Source organism: Lissotriton vulgaris, chromosome 7, assembly GCF_964263255.1.
Source record: "Lissotriton vulgaris chromosome 7, aLisVul1.2, whole genome shotgun sequence".
In the NCBI taxonomy this organism is placed as follows: Eukaryota; Metazoa; Chordata; class Amphibia; order Caudata; family Salamandridae; genus Lissotriton; species Lissotriton vulgaris.
In genome coordinates, this window is record NC_141695.1 from 1,526,290,447 (window position 1) to 1,526,314,951 (window position 24,505).

The 24,505-nt window shown below is 47.6% G+C and overlaps 1 protein-coding gene across 2 annotated transcripts in view; it reads right to left on the reverse strand.

The window, feature by feature from the left end:
* Positions 1-135: 135 nt before the first annotated feature.
* The window catches only part of LOC147705933 (hemicentin-2-like), a 468,035-nt gene continuing 443,665 nt past the window's right edge, over positions 136-24,505 (reverse strand). For both annotated transcript variants that reach the window (XM_086932399.1, XM_086932398.1), the window contains one exon: positions 136-9,174. In XM_086932399.1, the coding sequence (XP_086788525.1) occupies positions 9,083-9,174 (92 nt within the window). In that variant the 3' untranslated portion in view covers positions 136-9,082. The remainder of the gene's footprint in view (positions 9,175-24,505) is intronic.

Below are 24,505 nucleotides of genomic sequence, written 5' to 3' on the forward strand. Positions count from 1 at the left end.
ATGTTTATTTGACCACATATTTCTCCTTTTGCCCAATCAGTTCACAAGCACCAACACTGTATACTTCACAGTCTCAAGTTGAATTAAAAATAAGTTGGGGTTAAAAAAAAAGGAAAACAGTATTTATTTGTTCAGTTTACAAATTTTATTACACAAGATAAAACATCAGAGTATATGTTTGTGAATGTGGGGTTTATAGATGTATTTAGCAACATACATACAAAAGCCAAATACATATTTCCAAATGTCTGTACTGCTGCCAGGTAGCCCCATGCCATGTGTGATATCTTTAGTGAGTCTTGGCTCTGCAGTCAATATAACTTTACTTTCTGGGATTTTTTAGCTCAGATCTACAGTGTTAAACGTGAAACTACAAGCTCTAGAATGCAGCATGCAGACGGATAAAAAGGATTATGTTACTAACTCTGTAGGCATCTGTTTGTTGCATGTAGTGATATAGATTTACATGTTCTGCCATCTAGTGTTCGGCTCAGACCTTGCAAGTTGTTCTTCTTTGAAGAAGTCTTTAGAGTCACATTATCTCAGTGAATTCCTCTGGTCGTGGTTGTGCATGGGCACCGACTCCAGTGTTAAATTGTTTGACGTCCCAACGGGTGAGCGTAGGAATGGAGTAGTGAGTAGAAAAAGAATAATGTTTATGTGTGTTGAAAGATAATAATGTCAAAGTGAACTATATCTGTAACAAACACTGGCTTTCAGGAAGGAGAGTGGGCACATGTGAATCTACAGCACTACATCCAACAAACATATCCCTTCAGGGTAGGTAACATAATCAATTCATAGTATGCGTGGCTGTAGATACACATGCTCTGCATCAACTATATAGGAGTACTACCGTAGCTGGTGGCTAACCAGGGGATGGTGCTGGGGTCTAGAACAGGGTACTGAGTACGATTTGACCAACCATTGCTTGCTGTTTTGAAAAGATGCCCCACAATAAATTTTTGAAAATGTGTGTGGAGGGGAGCATGTGCCAGCTTTGCAAATATCTTCTTGGGGATGTTCCCTTGAAAATTCATAGTAGCACCCTGTTTGGACACATTTGACAATCCACATTGTGATCGCTGCGTTAGAATTGACATGGCCTTCATGAGGCTGAGAAAAGGTTAGAAATAGTTGTTGCATTTTTCATAATAATTAGGGCTTATCTATATCACATAATTGCTCGACATTAAGTGTGTGGAGTGCTCTTTAAGCTACCAAGTCAGGGTGAGAAGACTGGGAGCTGTAGGAAGGTGGAATCTGACTATATGGTTACCCCCACTTTTTTTCCTGGGGTATTGCTGTTTTTTGACTTAGTTGGACTGGGATCCTGCTATTCAGGGCCCCAGTATATCTGCTTTCTCTCTAAAATGGATTCCCTGTACATTAGGCACATTCCAGATTGGTTACTGGGTTACACTTGTGAGTTCCTTGTATATCGTACCTTAGGTACCAAAGGCATAGGTAACCCAGAGGCCTACCAGGGGCTGAAGCATGTATTTTGCCACCCTTGGGAAGCCTTCCAAAATGGCACCACAGGTCTGCTCTTGCGGCCTGGGTAAGGTGGTGTAAGCACCCCTTACTGAGTTATAGAATACCTATATCTTCCTTTTAAAACAGACACATATAAACCTATAAGTCACTCCTACGGCAGGCCTTGACAATCCTGAAGGCAGAGTGCTTGGTTTTGTGTGAGAGGGTGCCCTAACATGACCTGAGCCCCTCTGCAGCTTTTGGAATCCCTTCCTTATAGCTGTTCTGTGATGCAGTCATAACATTATACTCTTAAGTGCATTATAACCTCACGGTTAATGCAAACTTTGGAATGGCTGCATCAAAACATGTCATGTTTGGTGTCAAACACTTTGGAATACTACCCCCCCACCAGTCCTGGCGGCGGAGGTAGCATTCGACCCTCCTAGAGGGAGAAGACATGTACACACTGGTATAACCGGTAAAAGTTAAACAAAGCCCCAGCATCATAAAATGGACGCAGCTGCCACAGACACGAGTCTGATCTCCTGCTGCTGGATGAAACTCCGGCAGGGGAGGCCTGGACAATAAATTTCCTGTCCAGGGAGTTGTAACCACCTCCTCAGACAGGCTTTAGTGTATTGGGGCAGGGTGGGTGCATTCAGTGAATGATTTTCAGACAGTGCCAGGGGCACACAAGGTGTCCCTGTGCATTTCCCAGTTCAAACCAGTTGCTAGGGCACTCAGCCCCAGCTCTGGCACAAAACTGGACAAAGGGGAGGGGATGTAACCGCCCCCTCCCCTGGTCCTCCCATAGGTGGGACCTTAGAGTTAGTCCATCCCCTAAACTTAGTATAAGTATAGGAACCCAGTCCCTAGGACTTTAGATTACCCTGGACGAAACTATGCAAGATTTATCTTGGACCTTCAACATTCTATTTCGACACGAAGACTGAAGAAATCTCCCTTGGGGTCAAGGAGTGACTCCCCTGTTCAAACAGTCACCAAAGAAGGATCTTGCCGGTCTGCATTTTCGAGGCTTCCACCGGATCCCGAAGAAGCGACACAGGACAAGGACTTCCAGACATCTCCAAGGCTGACACAAGTCCCCAGCAAAGCTGAGACCTGCAGCCATCACGAGAGACGTGGGACCAGAACTCCTGGACATCCAGCCCATTTGCTAGTGCACTGACTTCCAGAGGTTTCCTGGAGTTGTGCATTGGGCTACTTGTAGTCTGAGCCCTGAGCACCCTTTGCACTGAAGCTTGTGGCCCTACACTCCATGAGTGTTCGGTGAGCCCGCTTCCTGCATTTTTGCTTGAGGCCCCTTCATGATCCCTGGTCCGTCAACTGGTGGGTTGCAACAAAGGAATTCGTTTGGTTTCTTGGGCTTTCCTGATTGCTCCAGATGTGCCCTGACTCTCCTCCAAAGGGTGAGTCCCTCAGACCTTGCTGGTCTGCACAGAAGCCAATCTTTCCATTCTGCATGGGTTGCTGTTTCCAAGGCTTGTTGGGGCCAATCTGCATACCGACACTGCAGCACTCGACATGCGAACTGGGACAGCTCAAATCCAGCTCCTGGTTTTCGTCGACTCCTCCTGATCCTCGTGGCTGAAGTGTCAAGCTTTACCTGAAATCACCTGACATCGGCTGGCATCTTCTTGTTGCCTCCCTGGTCACTAGCTAGTGACCCAGATTCTGTCCCCTCTGCTTTCAGATTCTTCAGATCTTTGATCCACCCTTGGATCCATCCGGACACTTTTCCTCTGGTCGCCTGCAGCACTTCTTCGCAGCTCTCCATAGGAAAAGACGACGAAACCCAACACGAAGAGACACCTATGCACCCGGCTTCCCTGGGTGAGGTAACCCGAGTACTTCGGTGCTCCTGTGGGTCTTGACTCTCAAACTGTCCAGTACTGAAGGGGTTTGTTCCTAGTCCACTCCTAAGTTTCCTTATTCTTTAAAAATCTAATCGCAACTTTCTCCATAGATGTCAATTGTGATTCGCGGCTGTGTTTAGACACTGCATGCGTCCCCCGTTGGTTCTCCTGCATCCTTACCTTGGGTGGTTCCTGGTAGCCCCCACGGTTCTACAGGCCTTAGGCCTTGTCTCTATGTTCACAGCGGTACTTACACCACTTTCTTACTATATGTTTTATGAGGCCCCTAGGGCAAAACTTATACTGTGCTAATTTACTGTATGCTAATTAAGTTCCTGTATTGTACTTTTACCTCTAGCCTCATAAAGAGACTAGAGGTATGTGTTTATAATAAATATATATATTTTATATATATACCTGGTGGAGTTCTCCTTTCATTTGAACATTCATTATAGACTGGTAAAACAAGCTGTTTTACATTCCTTCAAGACTTAGCCTGAAGGCTGCTCTCCACAGCTACCACTAGGATGGCTTTCTATAAAGGTTGTCTTTAAACCTACCATCAATAAGGGTCGTTTGGACTGGTGCAAGGTGCCCACTAGAGTAGTGGATAGCATATGCCAAGCCAACTTCTCACAGGAGCTTAATTGTCTGATTGAGATATAATAAGTTGACTACCTTAGGTAAGAATTTAGGGCTGGTTCTAAGAACCACTCTGTCATTGTGGACCTGTTCCTGCAGTGTGAGGGCCTGTAGCTCTCTTATACACTTAGGAGACACAATGGCCACGAGGAAGGTAACCTTCCAAGGAATTGCAAAAGGCATTAATGCATAGACTCAAAAAGGGGTCCCATAAGTCTGGTAAGTGCAATATTGAGATTCCAGACTGGGGTTGGGAACCCCCATGGTGGAATAATATATTTAAGATCCTCCATACAGGAGTGAATAGTGTTCCCTGTTCTGCTTATATACAGTAATGGTGGTTAGTTGTAGCCTAATTGATGTGTAGGTCAACCCTCACTTTTAGTGTAGGAGGTAACAAAATAATGTTTTATATCATTGGGGCAAGAGGGTGTATGTGGTTTGGAGTACAATAGTGGAGAAAATGCTTACACTTAGCAGCAAAGCAGGAGCTGCAGTGGGCCCACTGGCTTCTCTGAGTATGTTGATCCACTCTTGAAGTAAACCAAGGAATCCAAACTCTTGGACCTCAAGTGCCAAATTTCCAGGTTGAGCTGTTTGTGGACTGGGAGTCTGACTTTGCTGTGATTTTGTGTGAGAAGGTCCAGCCTGTTGGTGTGCTTCTTGTGAGGGGCACTGGACATTTTGAGAAGGAATGGGAACCATAGCTGTTTGACCCAAGATGGAGCCACCAAGATGAGGGTGAGGAATGTTTGTTTCAGCTTCCTGACCATGTTCTGTATTAGTGGGAGAGGCGGCAAAGTGTAGGCAAAAAAACCTGGCCAGTTCAGGTACAGAGCATTGCCAATGGGCAAGATGTGAGGAAATCTGGCAGTGAATCTGGGCATTTTGTGTTTTGTATGTGACTAAAGGTCTATGTCTAGGGTTCCCAATCTATGGAAGAAAGGTAGAAGGACTTGTGGATGAAGTTCTCATTCGGTCCTGCTGTACAGACCTGCAAAGTTGCTGCCCCCTCCCAGAAGATACTCTGCTAGGAGATTAACTTAGTGATGGATGGTCCAGCACCAGATTTGCTGTGCTAGGCCGACAGATGAGGGGAATGTGTGCCTCCTTGTTTCTGAAGATATAATAGGGCAGTAATGCTGTTTGTGCACACAAGGACTACCTTGCCTTGAATCTGTTGATTGTGAGATGAATGGCTGACAGTTCCAATTTGCTGATGTGGAGACCCCGTTGATGTGGTGGTCACAGACCTTGAACTGTCATGCTGTTGAGTTTTGCTCCCCAGCCAACTTGAGATGCGTCTGTGATAATGATCACCAGCGGAACTGGGTTCCAACACTAGATTCTCCAACTGATCCTCCCCTCCTGAAGGGGTAGCATATGAATACTGGCAAGGAGAACTATGGCAATGCATGAAGGCATCATAACTGTGCAGACTGGAGGTGGGAGGAGTGTCTAAAAAAGAGGTAGAACATGTTGGAATGCTTACATCCCTTGATAGCTGGGCAAAGCTTTACTTACAACTGAGATAAGGACTGACCCTAGGAAGGGTTAGATTTGCAGTGGTTCCAACTGAGATATTGTGCTGTTCATTACAACTGAGATAAGGACTGACCCTAGGAAGGGTTAGATTTGCAGTGGTTCCAACTGAGATATTGTGCTGTTCACTGTGAACCCAAGGCTGTGTTGGGGGGAAATTGCAGCCAGGGAGCAGGCTAAACATTGCTGTCTGCTTGCTCTTGATATCAGCCAGTTGTCTAGGTAGGGAAAGATGCAAGTTCCTCCATTCTTAAAGTGAATGGGTACCACCTGGTGAAGACTCTTGGTGCTGATTTGACACTGGTTTTATGGCTCCTTTCAGTTAGAGCTCCTACGCCTCCCCTTGCAGTAACATGATATGTTCTGGGCTGAGGGTATGGGTGCAAGGTGGAATGTTTGGTGAGGTTGAGATGAACTTTAGGCAGCAGTCTGGATCAATGATAGATTGGACCCATCGTACTCCGGTGAACTCCTCTCAATGGGGAAGAAATATGTGAAGTCTCCTCCACAACCGGTGGTGTGAAATCAGGAGAGATGTAGGGCAAATCAGTTCTTAGAAGAAGAGGCTTCTACCTCTACCTCTACCTCAGTTTTTGGAACTATTTACCCTAAAGCAGCTCCATTAGAAGCCTCTGCCACCATGCTGGTGAGAACCCTGCCGCTGGTAGGACTAACTTGGTTCTGGGGTAGTGGCCTTGGACCCACCTCTATTTTGTTGCTTCCAATAGGAACCTCTGCCAGAAGGGTTCTGGAGAGCAGCCATCACTTTAGCTAGTTTTATATCCTTGTTTTGGTCAAGCACCATGTCCACCTGAGGGCTGAACAGGTGGTCCCCATCAAAAAGCAGGTTGACAGGGTGCTATTGCACCTCTGGCTTGAACACAGATACACAGAGACAGGAATGTCATTGGAGTATGATGGAGGTGTTCACTCATCTGGCTGCTGTATGAGCCGGCTCTAGGGCACATCTATTATTATCATTGGAGATGACTTAAACTTCTTCGAGTTCTTTCCCCCTCTCAAGATATTGTTCAAGGAGGTGCTGAAGGGGCCCCTTTATCTCCTACCAATGAGCCATATCATAACGGAAGAGGAGGCCTACAGAACTGGTGATGCACCAATGTGTAGCCATACCCACTGCTGCTCTCTTCCCAGCAGCATCAACCTGCCTGCTCTCCTTGTCAGGAGGCGGAGGGTCACTCAAGACCTGGACTGTTGCCCTTTTCATAGCAGTTGTGACAACTAGGGAGTTTGAGTGGACGTGGCAGCTGGTGCAGAGTAGGTGGAATGGGGTGGGATTGTCCTTTTTTTCTAAATGAGGTGTGACTAGTTAGGATTTTATAGGTTCCTTGAAAATCTCAGGCAGAGATTTGTATCATGCCCATGAACATGGGAAGGCATTGTACAGAACGCTCTGCCTTTGCGAGCATTTTCACCAAAAAATCATCATCCTTGGACGGTGATGTACAGGTCTACTTTATGGTAGGATCCGCAATTCGAATAATGCTGTGGTACACTGTTGTGTCATCTGGCGGGGAGGCCTTGACTGGGATGTGTTCTAGATCTGGGTTGTGTCTGAGGGTCAATATCATAATCCTCCCAAGGATCTTCTGGGGGGGCAGGGTAGACTGAGACATAGTCCCCAGCTGGGGAATGAGGGGCTAGGCCTACCCCTACTGGACTATGACTCTGATGACTCACTGAAGACAAGTAATTAGAGGTGATGGCAGAGGTGGTGGTGAAGGAGGTGAAAGTGAAGCTGGAGATGGGGGTTGGGTTGGAGGAGGAGGAGGAAGAGCAGCAGCGTTTTCCTTGGGTCTCTTGGGATGCAAGAGAGGCATAGGAGTCTCTGGTGGTGGGATTTCCTTGAAGGCAAGCCTGCACTTCTTTGGCAAAGTCTTCTCTGAGATAGAGATTTTACCTGTGCAAGGGTGGAGGATGATACTACTATGTCTTTTGTTCTGCTCCTGCAGCAGTCTCTTGAAGATTGAGTTTAACTCAAAATCATGAGAGAGTGGCTTCAGAGCCGATGGTGGTTTCAGTCTCAACATTCGCTGCTTTGGCACAGATGGCACTTTCTGCTTCTAGGGATGAGCCAGCTATGAGGGGTCACTGCCGATGAGTGCACTCGAACTCGAGGCTGGAAGAGGGTTGAGGCCTCTAGAAGAGTCTGTCCTCAACTCAGAGGCCTTGCTTTGTGTTTACCAGCACGCTGAGGAGATGACACAACAAAGGGTAGCAGTGGCTTAGGCACAAGGCTGGATGCCCTTCCCCTGGCAGGGCAGTACTAGGCTCTGATGTGCAATCGTTTTTGGATTTTGAGAAGGGCATGAGTATCAACAGTACTCATATGAAAAGTGGTCTTCTATAGAAAACCAGAGCTGACCGAGGTGTATCGGGCATCCTCAAGTGTCCTTTCTTCAAAACTTCATCCTTTCTGGCTCCGAGACTTCGGAGTAAATGATTTGTGGACTGGGGCAGCATGCTGGGAGATCGGGTGACTCACTTGAGTCCTCTTCTTTGACGCGAAGAGGGTCAGCCTCACTGAAGATGTCCAGCATGTGTCTGGTCACTGATGCAGAGTTTTTTGTGCTGCAGAAGATAGAACAGAAGTCGCACCACCTCTTATGGTGCTCTGGTGAGAGGCAAAGATTGTAAACAGTATCTCAAGAGCATCTTCATTCTCCATAAGTAGACTGGAGCACATGGTGGCCAGGAAGGCCTTGAAGGCCGAGCGGCCAAGTTGCTCGCTGGCGATGTATTTCAAGGAATGGAACAGGTCCTGTGAGAAGGAAGGAGCAAATCAGAGTATTCTCACTACAGGATGGAAAGCAACAAACTCCGAGGCCATGACGGGAACCGACAGTCTTGTTGAGACAAGGAGTGATGCTGTTTCATGACCGAACCAGCGGAGTAAAACAATCTGCAGTCGGTGCCCATGAGCATCTACAACCAGAGTCACTGAGACATCGTGACTCAAAAGAATTCTTCAAAGAAAAACAACTTGCAAATGTCTGAGACCAACACTAAATGGCAGGAGTATGCAGAACATGTGTAATTACAGCCACACATACTACAAACAATGGAACTGGCTGAACGTGTCACACATGCATGGGGGGGGCACTTGGAAGCAATGTACAATACAATTCAATGCATGGGAAGCCGCACAGACAAAACAAACAGATACAACAAGCAAGAGGGTTTGGAAGAGACCTGAGTGCATGGAAAAACACTGCACATAGACCAGAAATCGACAGGAGTTACAAACACAATCTTACACCATCCTCAGGGTCTGCAAGCCCATGGGACACTTTTTGAAGGCAATCTTGGCTTTCTCAGGGAGGGCATCCTGTAATATCCTTCCTGTGTCCGTAGAAGTCTCTGCTAAACTCATCAGGTCTCCTGCTCTCACAGGGCTTTCTGGGCCCCAGCCAATCTCCCAATCAATGTGAATCTTACAGATTTTTCACAAGGAGGGGCAAGAAAGGGGTGGGAGATGAGGTTTATGGGGATCTCTGTACAGCTACTGTGTTTCCTCCATGTCATAGACCTGACTCCTCCTGGGTAACTCCATTGGTGGACTCAAAGCCCCAGTCTGATGATAGACAGAAGTCTGGCTTCCTCTCCTTGGCACCTGCAGAGAAGAAAGAACAGACTTACAAATTGAGTTATAAATCAGCACCACTGTAGGGTACTTTCCATCTACTGTCAGGAAATGAAAAAGTACCCACTACATGACCACACATTTCCTACACCCTATTGATCAATAAAGTACCCCAATTTGCTCCAAGTTGTGACTATCAGCCAGTCTTGGTTTATTAGCCAACAGCACCAAAGGCCCAAATAGCGGTTATAAATCCTGATGACAATGTAACCGGAGTTAAAATGATAACAAGCACAGCTTACAAGTTTTTTACTCAGACATTTCATCAAAATGGGTGAAAAAGTGGCTTGCAAATGAGAAATTACATGCGTCAATTGATTTGGAAGAACTCATTCCTGATGTTATTGCAGGTATTCAGACAAAATATTGAGTCAGTAATATTGACTGACAAAATGATCAAGTAGGAAATATAGTAACACAGAAATATTGTGAGCAAGAATATTGTGGACAAGAATATGTATTTTAAGGCAAGTAATATCGATGTTGCAAATATTGTTGTTAATGATATTAATTTTTGATTATTTGTGTGTATGTTAATATATATGTGTTTTAAAATATTTGTTTGAATAGTGTACGTTTTTTAATATGATTTGCAAATCATATCGTTTTTTGTTAATATAGTACCGTAGCAGGTTGTGGGGTTTATAGGGGGTTGGGGTGGGAAATAAATTAATTAAAAATAATTAATAACTTTTTATAATAATATTAATATTCATTGTATAACTAATAATTTTGTAGCTACGTTTTAGGTGTGCATTTTGTATGGGTATAGGGTGGCAAGTAAATTAATTATAGTTAATTAATAAATATTTTTGAATGTACTCCAATTTTTTTAATTGATAATTATTTATGTTAATTGTATCATTAATATTTTTTGCTTTTTTTTTTGATCAGATGTATTTTATTGAGTTCCACATTGTAACAACATACAGCAGGAGAAGATAAAAAGTAAATGCAGTATCGGCAAAGTAACAAAATAAGTGCTTTGGATGGAGTCCTGTCTCCGTAAAGTCCAGCCGGCGGAGAAATTGTGCACCCATGTGAAGTTATGCATCAAAAAACAAGCCCATCTCCAGATGCAAGAACTCTTTTCTACCCCCCCCCCCCAAGAACTGAGCCCCCCCCTCCCGGATCCCAAGTCAACTCCCCCCCCAACGATGCCCCCCCACACCCCCCCCCGGTGTGTCACAGGTAAGCATAGCGGAGGCCTATGAAGAGCCAGATCAGACTTTATGTTCTGCTTTGGTCGTCTCTCCGCGGAATACCTCCGCCAGTTTCAGGACCCTCAGGTACTTCGGGCATGTGAGTTCCGTGAATTCTTGAGACAGTAAAGATAAGAGCGGTTGCCATGTCTCGCGGAAGGCGTCTGAAGTCTGTGTGAGCGAGGCCTGGATCCTCTCCATCCCCATGATGTACCATAACCTGTGTAGCCACCCCGTGTGCGTGGGTTTCCTCGGTGTGCCCCATAGTGACAGAATGTGGTGTGTCGCCGCCCCCATAGCCAGCCCCATCTGCCGCCCCCGCAGTGACTTGAGAGGGAACATGAGTTTATTGGGAAGCCCTAAAATCGCCTATGCTGGGAAGCGTGGGATGTCAGTGTCAAAATAGGTGTCGATGTCCTTTAGCACCACCTCCCAGTACTCCTTAACTGCCTCGCAGTCCCACAATATGTGAAGCATGGTCCCAGTGTGTCCGCACCCCCTCCAGCAAGTGGGATCTCTGCTTGGGTTTCCCTGGTGTAAGCGCTCGGGGGTCAGGTGCCTGTAGTAGGCGATTTTCACCGCTGCCTCCCTGCTAGCCGTGTTGCGCGCAGTGTGGTGTGCTCTATGGAATATGTCCCGCCATTCTCTATCAGACAGCGAGCGCCCCAACTCCCGCTCCCAACGTTTCTGGCCTGCCGACCTTTCCCCAGAAGGGGGTGGGGAGAGTAAGAGGTACAGTTCGGTAATGGACCCGGAGTCCGACTTTTTGGTCACAAGCCATTTCTCGTATGGAGTCATTGGGCGGCCTACGAGCGGGGCCACCTCATTGTGAGTTAGCCAGTGGCGGAGTTGGAAATACTGGTAGCGGTGGGGCTTATTGAGGGCGTAGCCCGCCACCACCTCGTCCCAAGGGAGGAAGCCATCCGTGTCAAACAAGTGGCCTGCCGACCGACACTCCGATGATCGCCACTGGGGAAACGAGCCTGGCGGTAACCCTGGAGGGAAGGCCGGGTTGTCCAGCAGAGGTGTCATGGGTGATGGGAAAGACGTGAGGCCCTTCGGGACAGCGGTGGCGTTCCAGACCTGTAGTAGGGTCCTAGTGATAGGGGATTTTTGCAAATATGCCGGCCTGTCTGGGCGCGCCAGGAAGGGGACCTTCCACAGGGGCATGCCAGCCATGGCCCTGTCCTGGAATAACCAGTGCTTTTCAGAGGTGGGTCTGGACCACTCCAGCAGATACCGAAGTTGTGCCGCCTGGAAATAGCGCCGCAAGTCCGGGATTCCCAGGCCCCCCTCGGCCGTGACTCGCATAGCCAGGTCTCGGCGGAGCCGGGGTCGTTTGCCCGCCCACACATAGTGGTTCAAGGCGTCTTGGAGCTTCTTGACCATCCCCAACGGTGGGGTGACCGGGAGAGTCTGGAAGAGGTAGAGGATTTTGGGGAGAAGTGTCATTTTAACGGCCGCTATGCGGCCCAGCCAGGACAGCGGTTTTTGCCTCCACCGAGCGATGTCCCCCTGCACCCGGGAGAGAAGTGTAGTGTAGTTTAGTTCTATCGTCTGTGTGGTTGCGGGAGTTAAATCTATCCCCAGGTAAGGGACCGTGGTGCTGACCTCCAGCCCCCCTATGCGAAGCGCGTGAATGTGAGCTGGCTTGGTGTTGCGCCCTAGCGGGAGGACCACTGATTTCTGTACATTCATTTTAAATCCTGATACCGCAGCAAAGGCCTCCATTTCGGACAGGAAGGCGGGCAGAGAGACTTTGGGGTTGTCCACCGCGACTAGGATGTCGTCTGCGTATAGGCTTATCGTCTGCTCCGTTCCCCCGAACCTAACACCGGTGATTGCCTCATTGTCCCGGACCCGCTGAGCGAAGGGCTCGACATATAGGGCGAATAAGAGCGGCGAGAGCGGGCAGCCCTGCCGCGTGCCTCGTCGGATGTCAAACGGCTTCGAGCTGAGGCCATTCACCTTGATGGATGCTCGGGGTGACATATAGCAACCCGCTATCCAAGAGCGAAACCGAGGGCCGACCCCAAATTTCGCTAGAGTGTGGTCGAGAAACCGCCAGTCCACCCTGTCAAACGCTTTCTCGGCGTCCACTGAAAGAAGTGCAGCGTCCGAGGCGTTGAAGTGGGCCTTGTCGATGACATGCAATATGCGTTTGGTGTTGTCCGCGCATTGGCGGGAAGGGACAAAGCCTGCCTGGTCGGGCTCAATAATGCCCGGGAGGCAAGGGCCCAGGCGCGAAGCCAAAATGCTCGTGAAGAGTTTCAGATCGACATTGAGCAGTGATATCGGCCTGTAGGCTGCGCATTTCTTGGGGTCTTTCCCAGGCTTCGGCAGGACCACTACGTCTGCCTCCAACAGCTCTGCTGGGATCGAACCCGGCCCCCCGAAGGAGTTAAAAAGCTTCGTGAGAACCGGCGCCAGAAGGTGGCAAAAGGTTTTATAGAAACCCGCGGAGAAACCGTCTGGGCCCGGAGCCTTTAGGGGTTTAAGTTTGGCAATGACCGACACCACCTCTTCTAGCCGGATAGGGCTATCCAGGGCGCTGGCGTTGGTCTCGTTAAGGGAGGTGACGTCTACGGTCTCAAGGTAGGCCTGTCCGGCCGCACCCTCTATGGCCGGGTCTGCGGCGTAGAGTTGGGCATAAAAGGCGCGGAAAGCCTCGGCTATGCTGGCATCGTCCCGGAGCTCCTCGCCGCCTTCCCCTTGTATAACTGGGACCTTGGAGCGGACTGTCTTGGCTTTAAGTGTGCTGGCCAGGAGGCGACCCGTTTTATCGCCGCCCACGTAGTATGTGTGGCGGAGGCGAAGCGCTGCATATTCCGCCCTATCGAGGTCCAGGCTCGCCAGCTGGGCCCTAGCCGCCTTAAGCTGACGCCAAATGCGGGGGGCTCCCGTGCGACAGTGGGCCCTTTCCAGCGTCGTCACCTGCTCTTCCAGTTCCCTCCGGCGGTCCCTGCGCTCCTTGTTGTCTGCGGCCGCAATCGCTATGAAGTCGCCCCTGACTACCGCCTTGAGCGCCCCCCATAACGTAGCATGGGTTACCTCCCCAGTGTCATTCACCCCTAAATAGTCAGTAATGGTCTGGGAGAGCCTCCGGACCGTTCCCTGTCTGGATAGTAAGCTTTCCCTAAGCCTCCAGCGTCCTTTGTGCGGGGGTGTGTGAGGAACGCTCAACCGAAGGACCACCGCGTCGTGGTCCGACAGTGCCGCTGGGGTAGTGTCAATGTCTGTAAGCGTGGGGAGGAGGTCAGTGGAACTCAGGAAGTGATCTATTCTGGCGTAGGTGCGGTGGACTGCGGAATAGAAAGTGTACCCCGGGGCAGTGTGGTGAAATTCCCGCCAAGCATCGATCAACCCTCTGTCTGTGAGCCATTGCTTTCCCGCTGCTGAAAGCGCCCCCGAGTCCCCAAACCTCTTGCCTGATCTGTCCTTCTCATTGTCCATGACCAGGTTCAGGTCTCCCCCGATCAGGACATGCCTCAGGTCGCCCGACAGCGTCTCCGACAGGGCACCCTGCAGGAAGACCTCTTGGCGGGCGTTAGGCGCGTAGATCGAGCCAAGTGTGAAAGAAAACGTGCCAATGTGAACAGTGTAAGCTAGGAGTCTGCCCTTGATTTCGGCCACCTTACTGCCCACCTGCCCCTTAAAATGCCTAGATACCAGGAGGGCCACCCCGGCCTTCTTCTCGGAGGTCGCCGAGAAAAACTGCTGTGGGAAGGCCCTAGCCTTCATGCGGTGCCAGTCCTTAGCCAGCAGGTGCGTTTCCTGCAGCAAGCAGAGCTCAGCCCCGGAGTGTTCTAAAAAAGAAAGCACTGCCCTGCGCTTGATCGGGTTGTTAAGCCCCTTCACGTTAAGGGATAGGACGCGGATATCATCAACTGCCATGGGAGAGTGTAGTATTGAAGCGCAATAGGACCGGCCCCCTCCTGCCCCCCTCGTGCCCTGTAGTCCTTAGCCCACCCCGAACACACCGAGTACCCCCCCCAGCCCCGAACATGCCCCCCCCAAACCCAAAACCCCAAACAACAATCCCCAACAAAAACACATTGTCCGGAGCCTATTCGGCAATTGTCCAGGCCCCTGGTGAAGTCTCTGGAAGTGGGAAAACGTGGCAATGGCGGACCTGGAGCCCCCCGTCCCACCCCCCGTACAGCGTGCTATGCATTAGTCTACCTTCGTGCACATGACTCCTCAAGGCACAGCCGCCGTGTCCGCGGAGACCTTCTGAATCGCCGCCGCATGTTCAGTCGCGACCTCCGTAGGGTCTGGCTTGAATCCTTTCTTGGGGGAGCGGCGGTTCCGCACAGTCTGCCAGCCGTCCGCCTGGGGGCGGGAAGATCGCGCCTGGGAGGGCCCGGGGCCCGCGTCGTCGTTCTGGTCCTCTTCCTCCGCAGTGAGGCCCAGCACTGCACAAGTGTCCCGTAGGGACCGTAGCTGGTGAAGCGTGCCGTTCCACTTAAAGATCAGTCTAAAAGGGTGGCCCCACGAGTACGGGATACCCTTATCTCGGAGAAAAGTAGTCGCCACCTTGAATGTCCGCCTCTTTTGTAGAGTGATCGCCGACAGGTCCTGGAAGAGCTCGATGGCATGGTCCCTGAAGTGGAGCGGTTGTTTTTGGCGGGCTGCTTTCAGGATGCGTTCTTTGAGGGGGTAGTCCGGGAGGAAGGCTAGGATGTCGGGTGGGGGGGCCGGCGCTCTGCGTGCCAGGCCGACCCGATGGGCCCTGTCTATGCGTATGTCAAAACTGTCTCCCTCTCCCAGGACCTCCCGGAACAGGTCCCCCAAGTATGCGGCGATATCGCCTCCTTCCGCCTTGAGTGGCACGTTTCTCACCCTAATGTTATTTCTCCTGGACCGGTTTTCCAGGTCCTCGGCATGGGCCTGGAGCTGTGTCTGTTGGTCGTGGAGCCGGAGAATTTCTTGCTGCAAATGTTCCACCTCCGCGCTCCTGGCCTGGTCGGAGGCCTCCACAGCTGCCACCCTCTCTCCAATGTCGTCAACATCGCGGCGGAGTTCCCTGAATTCCCCTGCCATATCTTGCCGGAGGGTCTGAAAGTCCGCTTTAAGGGAGGAGAACAGGTCCTCCATGAAGGCCTTGGTGGCCGGAGCGTCGCCTTCTTCCCGCTCCTTGACTTTAGGCGGGGGGGCCGCCGTTGGTTTGTCCGGGCTCTTGTCCCCTTTGGGGGCCCCCTTCGCTAGCATATCGGGGATAGTTTGGCCCCTCCGGCGGCTGCTGTTGGACATCTCGGGGGAGCCCGGCCCGCGCCGTCCACCAGGCCGCGTGGAAAATGGCCGCCTAACGGCCGGTGATAAGCGCCGTCGGCACGGACCCTGGTCCCAGGCTGTGCTGAGTGCGGGGTGGAGGAGGCCCGACCGGCCGCCCCCCAAAGGTCGCCTTGCTCTGGGGCTCGCAGTACCTCGCCTCCCTGTTGATTGAGGGGGGGAGGGCCCAAGCCGGGGCCTTGCGTGATTTGTCAGGCCGCCGCCTCTCGCTCCTCCGCCGGGTCTTCTGCGGGGCCCTCTCAGGGCTATCGGCGTGGCCGCTGCTACCTTTGCGGCTCCCTCGAGCGGGGCACCACTCCCAGCGCCGCTCTGTCGGCCCGGCCTCCACGACCTCCGGCGCTGCCCCAGAGGGCCCGGCCCCGCGGCTCCGCTCTCGGCTGCTCCGTCTGCACTGGCGCCAAAGGGCCTGGGGCCGCCTCGCGGCCGCGGCAGGCGGGTCCGTCCGGGATCACCGGGGCCACGCCACCGGACAAGTGGCCTCCTCTGCGATTCAGCGAGCTTGGGGCGCCCCGTTCCCCAAAATTGGGCGAGTTGCTACGGCGTGGCTATGCAACGGGGGGATCGGGACGAGGAGCTCCGTGAAAACACGTCCTCTCAGGCCGCCATCTTAGCCACCATATTTTTTGCTTTTAAGCTTTAGGTGTCGGTTGTAGGGTTTGTGGGGGGATAGAGTGGGATGTAAATGAATTATAATTAATTTATGAATACTATTTAGTTATTATTTTTAAAATGATTATTTCTGTGACTAGAATATATATATTTTTAAGTTTGAGGTGTGGGTTCTGTGTTTTGTAGAGGCATAGGGTGGGAAATTGATTATAATTTAATATGAAATAATGTGTTATTATTTATATTTATTGTAATTGATAACTATTTATGTTAATTGTATAAATTATTTTTTTTAATCTAAATTTAACATGCAGGTTTTAGGTTTTGATGGATATAGGGTGGATCCTCTCCAGATCCTCTCCCTCACCAAAGACCCTGGCACCGCCAAGACCAACATCCACGAACGAATGACAGCCGTCGCAGAATGGATAAAGATCAGCCATCTGAAACTGAACTCAGACAAGATGGAGGTCCTCATCCTCGGCTCCACCCCCTTAGCCTGGGACGATTCCTGGTGGCCTACTCCCCTGGGTGCAGCCCCTACACCCACTGAACACGCATGCAACCTGGGTTTCATCCTCGACTCAACTCTCTCCATGACCAAGCAAGTCAACACCATCTCATCCTCATGCTTCAACACCCTTCACTTGCTCCGAAAGATTTACAGGTTGGATCCCCACAGACACGAGAAGAACAGTCAGGCCCTCGTCAGCAGCAGGTTGGACTACGGAAACACCCTCTACGCAGGAGACCCGGCCAAACTACTGAAACGACTGCAACGCATACAGAACGCCTCGGCACGCCTGATCCTTGACATCCCTCGACACAGCCACATCACACCCCACCTAAAAGACCTTCACTGGCTTCCCGTCAACAAGAGGATCACCTTCAAACTATTCACCTATGCGCACAAGGCACTCGACAACACCGGACCAACATACCACAACAGATGACTCTCCTTCTACACCCCGAATCGCCAGCTCTGCTCAGCCAACCTCGCCCTCGCCACTGTCCCCCGCATCCAAAGAACGACCACCGGTGGCAGATCGTTTTGCTACCTCGCCGCCAAGTCCTGGAACGCCCTCCCCACCCTCCTACAGCAGACTGAAGACCTTCTGACCTTCAGGAGGCTACTCAAGACCTGGCTGTTTGAGCAGTAGCAGCTCCCTCCAGCGCCTTGAGACCCTCACGGTGAGTAGCGCGCTTTATAAATGCCTTGAGTGATTGCCATTGATTGAAGGTAAATAATTATAATTATTTAAAAAATATTTATAATTATTTAATTGATAATAATTATGTAAATTGTGTAATATATACTTTTGTTTGGGGTTATTTTGTGATTTTCGTATGGGAAAGGATATGCAGGGAATAATAATAATGAGTAAATATTGTTTTTAATAATTGGTTAAATGGTAAATAATTATGTAAATATGTAATTAAAATATTTTGTAGGTCATATGTGTGAGTTGTATTTGTAGGGGTAAATGGTGGGAAGTTAATTAAGTATAATTAATTTGTTCTCAGATAATTAGTAATAGTAATTATTTAATAGACTATTAATTATGTAAATTCCTTAATACATTTTGTTTAGATTTATATGTTAGGTGTGGATCATTTGTTTTGTACAGATAAAGGGTAGAACGGCAATTGAATGTAATTGTTTTATTAGTAATTAATAAGCAGTATTATTTTAATAGGTAAATGATTATATAAAATATATAAATATTGTACATTTAAATACACATTTTGGATGTGTGGCTTGTAGAGATATAGGGTAGTAAGGTATGTCAGTAATAACAAAATCAAAAAGAGTACTTTTTATTGTAATGTATTTTTGTATGTGTTAATTGTGTTAGGCTTTTTAATTGTAAAGATTATTGTATTTATTGGTTGTTTTTATCTTGATAATGGATTTTGGTATTTTAATAAGAATAATATTTGTATTAATTTATAATATGACTGGAGTGGGGATAGTAAAGGTTACCCCTCCACAATTCAACACTTTCTCTACTGTTCACTGACTGGAGTGGGAAAAGTCAATTTTGCCCCTCCACAATCCAAAACTTTCCCTACTGCTGCACTGACTGGAGTAGTAATAGTACATTTTACCCCCCGCAATCCAACACTTTCCCTACTGTTGCACTGAACTGGATTGGGAAGAGTAAATGTTTCCCCTCCCTAATCCAGCACGTTCCCTACTGTTGCACTGACTGGGGTGGGGATAGTGCCTCCCCCCGCAATTTAAAACTTTCCCTACTGTTGAACTCATTGGAGTGGGAATAGCAAATTTCACACCTCCAACAGCCAACACTTTACCTACTGTTGCATTGACTGTAGTGGGATTTGTAAATTTAACACTTCCTGAGTTTGAAACTTTTTCTACTGTTCATAGGTTGTAGCGGGTATAGTATACGTATTAATTTTAAAAATGTGTCGCTTTCTTTAAATTGTTTAAACTTATATTAATAAGTTGTTGGTTATTTAAATAATAATAATTATATTCATTAATGTTTTTATTATTTCATTCAGTTTTAGTAAATTCACATTTTTATTTTGTTTGAGTTTTTCATTTGCAATCAAAATGGTTTATTTTTAAATATTTTATGTTATTGGATATTTGTATTTATTTTTAGTTTTTAAGTTATTACATTAAAAATGTATTAACAAATAATATAAATTCAAAATATTAATTTTGTTACTTTTTAAATTAGATATATGTAAATAAAGATATGTATATTAAGATATATGTTTATTTTGGAAATTGGACAGCACCCTTCAAAAATTATACATCATAGCAGAACAGTTGTTAAAAACGAACATACAAATAAACAAAGTATTAGTTTTCCCAAATGTTCAGATAAGACACACAAAAGTTGTGACTTTGATTTTCTTTCTTTTATTCAGTTTTTTTAATTCTTTCTTTTTTCTTTTTTTTGATAGTTGCGAATAGCCGACGCGTTTCGTCCGTTGCCGGACTTCTTCAGGGCTTAAAATAATCTTTCTGATTACGCTTTTCACATCCGTCTCGGTCAGGCTTTCATGGAGTTTCTTTTATTAGTTGAAAGATTGTAAGCAAGATCACAGATCCTAGTAGCAGTCGGTGACGACAAAAGACAAAAGCAGGCCCACAGTAAGGTCAAGGGGCTGGAACATACAGGAGCATCGCGTTGTGGCCCCTTGACCTTACTGTGGGCCTGCTTTTGTCTTTTGTCGACACCGACTGCTACTAGGATCTGTGATCTTGCTTACAATCTTTCAACTAATAAAAGAAACTCCATGAAAGCCTGACCGAGACGGATGTGAAAAGCGTAATCAGAAAGATTATTTTAAGCCCTGAAGAAGTCCGGCAACGGACGAAACGCGTCGGCTATTCGCAACTATCAAAAAAAGAAAAAAGAAAGAATAAAAACTGAATAAAAAAAAGAAAATCAAAGTCACAACTTTTGTGTGTCTTATCTGAACATTTGGGAAAACTAATACTTTTTTTATTTGTATGTTCGTTTTTAACAACTGTTCTGCTATGATGTATAATTTTTGAAGGGTGCTGTCCAATTCCCAAAATTAGTTTTCTCGGGTGGTAGGTTGCCTATCTTCCTTAAGGCCCGTGTGGGGATCACGTGTCTGGACTTAGCACCTTCTATTCCTATATAGTGTATGGTATTTCAACAGTAGTGCAGATTTTTCCTTAAATTCCCAGTTCTCTTGCCTCATTAATATATATGTTTGTTTACTTTCTTTAAATAATCATCATTGCTGTATTTTTCCAAACAATTATTAAATCTATTTTATTTTCATTATATTAGAATTAATATTTCCTTCAATTCATTTGTATCAATTAAATTGATATATATTTATAAATCGATATTTTAGACAAGCATATTAGTAAAAATGATTTTTTCTCTCGATATTTTTGTCACTTTTAATTATGAGTAAAGGGAGTCAATATTTTTAAATTTGATATTTTTGAGTCAATATTTTTGTATGTAGATATTTTTTGACTCAATGTTCTGTCAGTGAACCGTTATTGCACATTTCAAAGAGGCACAGTCATAAAGGACCAGTATTCCCAATTTCTAGCGGTACTGATACATGCAGGTTCTGTTCTTCAGGGCTCAGGAATTTGAATGCAGTTTACTGCATATTTGGAATGGGTCTAAGTTTATCTGCACTTGAGGGTCTAAAGTTACAGTCTCATAATAAAAACAACAAGTCCCAACATACTTTATGCTGTTGACCTAAAGCTGAAGGATACACTCTTGTTAAAATTCTCTTACTTTAATTCTTTCTGTGGGGATTCTCCTTTACCCTGCCTTTTTCTTCAGTTCACTTTTTTACACTTTCTCTCTCATTAAGGGGCCCATTAGGATGTCGGGCGGATTGCCACCGCCGGCCTGGCGGGGGCAATCCGCCCAACATCCTGTCCTGAATTCCCCCCCGCCATATTAGAATGGCAGGGGGGACCGCGGCAGACGGAAAGACCGTCCGCCACTTTTCCGCCCCGGTCGCCTTGCGGCCGGGGCGAAAAATGATTAATATGGTGGCAGTGTCTAATAGACACCGCCAGCCATATTAGGATGTCCCAAATCGGATGCCTTGGAAAGGCATGCGGTCTTCACTCTGGGGGCCCCCTGTGGGCCCCCAGAGTCGAGGAGAGGTGGGGGGTGCCCATGGGGGGTACCTGTGGTACCCCCCTTCTTTTGCATTAACAAAGGGGCAAGCACCGCGCGGTGCCTGCCCCTTTGTTTATGCAAATGCTGTAATGCATTTTTAGCATTGTGGCGGGCGGTGCTGAGAGCACCGCCCGCCACAATACCAAAAATGCAGGATGTGCCCGCCACTGTGGCGGGCACATCCTAATACCCCCCACGGGACCCCCGCCCTTATGGCGGGTGCTCCCATTCCTCGCTAGGATGACGGGCGGACAAATTCTGCCTTCATCCCAATAGGCCCCTAAGTCTCTTTTCAGTTTCATCTTTCTTGTGTCTAACTTCTCCTTCACCCATACATTACCTAGTTCATTCATGTTCTTCATCTCTCTTTTTTCTAATAGTTTATTCTTCTCTCCTTCAGTCCTTCACACGGCCAGACTGGGAACTGAAACCTACTGTGGCAATCAGCTCGACTGGACCCCAATGGGTGGGGGGGGAGGGTGGAGCGAGTGGGAAGCACCACTCCTGCTGTCACTTTTGTTACAGGTGGCTATAAACCAGCACTGCTGCAAAGCTGTCCACCTGTAACAAAACTGTCCGCCAGGGGTAGAAAATCAGCCCCACCCTTCTGAGCTACCGGGGAAACTCCTGATGCCTGCTATGACCAGTCTGGCCTTGTCCTTCTCTCACTCATTCTCTTTTACTTTCTCTCGCCCTCCCACTCTTACCCTTGTCACCTCCTACCCTCACTGCTTGCTTCTGCCTCATATCTTTTTACCTCCCCCAATGTCTTACTACCCTTGTAAGGGGTGCCCCCTATTAGGACATGAGGTTGTATCCTCCCTGCTAGTTATTCTCAGTCATTATTCTAAGGGCCTGGAGTTGTGTAGCAGGAGGATTAAGTTGCAGATTTGACAAATAGTAAAGGTAAAAAACTGTGCACATGCAATAGATCAAGCAGTCCATGACATATACAATTTATGTTTTTTAGGGGACGTGTACTTAGTGTTAGTGACAGAGCTGGGACTGAACTCTCAGCCATAATTAGTGTACATTGTATACATTTCTAAGCTGCATACTATCAGGTAAGGAGCACTGCAGTATGAGTTTGCAAAATGTGTTTAACTTTGCTTCTTTGATATGAAATTGAGATTGTGCTTGACACTTGTCGCAGAATGTTACACATAACCAATCATTTTATTCTCCTTGGTATGGGTATGATAGAAAAAAATGGAAAAAATAAGTGATGAAAAAGGCTCAATACATCTTGGGAAATTTGAGGTGATATGAATTTGCATCACCAGATATTTTTACTTCAATAAAATGACTCCACGCAGATGTGGAGCGGATGCACAGAGTAAGTGTGCCACTGGCGTTCCAAAGGTGCACCAATGCTACTGCTATCCTGCAGCGCTCTCATCCCTGACTGCTACTTACTCCACTGCTGCTACTCAACACACTGTGGGATCATTCCCATGCACCTCCTGAAAGTTCTTATTCACTCTCCCACACCTACACCCACCACTCCCACATGACAGCACCGAGCACCTCACTGCTCACACTCACATAAACCAGCTCCTTATTCACACTTACTGAGACCAATCACCTCCCATGCAACATGCCACACTTGCATGAATGCTCCTTAAAACCCATTCGCTCACCAAACATGCCATGGAGATAGGAAACCTACTGCACAACCACACTCCGGATCTGCTAATCCACATGGAAACATAGTTAAACCCAACCTCTGCTCCGGACATTGCTACAACAATCTCCACCGGCTACAAGACTGCCAGGCAAGACCATCAGCATACAACCAGAGGTGGATTCACCATTATATTCAAAGATGCCATCAGCTGCACCACCAACATTGACGCCCCCACCAGCTACGTAGAACACCATGAACCTCAAGATACATATCACAGCCACTTTTCACTAGGCAGAACCCTTGAATACAGACCACAAGGAACCTGTAACAATTTTGCCATTTGACATCACAGACATTTCAACTCTCATCATCAACACCAGCACCTTCATCCTCACCCAAACTCTGTGGCCCTTTTAAATAACCTCGGAGAGCTCGGCCTCACCAAGCGCAGCACTGATGCCATCCACACTGCCGGACATCTATTGGACCAGATTTTCTCTTCAATCAGCAACAGCACATTGGAAGCTGAACCTCCAGGAGAAGGTTGGGCCTCCTCTGCCAGTACCATGCGCAGTAGGCATTTACTCTCCACCCGCTACCAAAGTTGAGCAGTCAGATCTCTATCTGTCCTGTCTCACTTTACCCTTTTTTCTAGCCAGTCTCGCAAACTTCCACTTTCCCTACCATTCTCACCTGCATGTTTGTGTAGGTGCCTGTACAAAGACACACACGCGCACACCAATACACAATCTCTCGGTCCCTTCCATTTCCCACATAATCCTTGCTCCCGCCCTCTTTCTGTCACTCCTACACTCTTTCCCCATCTCTCACAACCTGTTTCTCTCTCTCTGTCCAGTATCTTCTTATATGGGTAGGTAGTCCCTGTCCTGGGTTCTACCGGATGCTGGATGTAAGCAGAGAGACACAGGTGTGGTGCTGCTCACAATTATCTGATTTGAGTGTAGAGACAGCAACTCCTACAGTAGGCAGCATGCAGAAGCAGGCCCTAGGCTGGATTTTCTGATGCTGATGCAAGGAGCCAAACCTTATTTGATATATGCCAAGCCAAGAGCTGAAGGGGCTAGTGGAGAGAGTAGATAGCATCCTGATTTATATTTCATACTCTTCTTTGGCATGGAAAAGTAGCACTACATAAATCTGCCTAAAAAGAGAAATGCTATACTGACAACCAGACTAACAGCCTCATTTAAACCACTTCCCCCAGCCCTCTATACAAGGCAGTCAACTATGCAATATTTGATTGTCCATGTCTATTCCACACCCCATTTGTCTGTAGAGGAAATGGTATCCGTACACTCCAACTCCACTTTCAACAACTCTGTTAACTTCCCTTTACATTTTCAGTCTCTTTCTCCAAGCTCTGTAAAAAGAGAGACAAATGTTCCAATATCACTTTTCCACATTCCATTCTTCATTCTCCATTCATTTCTGCTCTCCTATATCCTTTTCCCCTAGCACTTTGTATAAAAGGATAACACTTTTGCTTCCATTCCTCCAAGTCCCCGCTGCTGAGCTAATTTTTAAAGGGTTTCTAGACCACCTCTCTTGGCTTACCCACATCCTGTTTTCTGACCTCAGTTTATTAAGCCTAATCCCACCTGCAAAGATGAAGAGGAAGAACCACTTATCTCCTCACCCCTGTCTACTTGCAAGTCTCTCTGGTAGGTGACTGATACAGTCTAGGCTTACCAGGATTTCTGACGTGCACACCAAGTATGTTTTAATCCTACTTTCCTGGAAAGTGATTGACTCTGCCTCAGAAAGGACCTTTGAGATGTGCAAGCCCTATTTGGGATTAATTCAATCCTAGCTTTTCAGATGCAGCTGTAGGACAGGTGATTGTCAGTCTTTCCAAGTCCCACCAGTCCTTTCAGAGTACA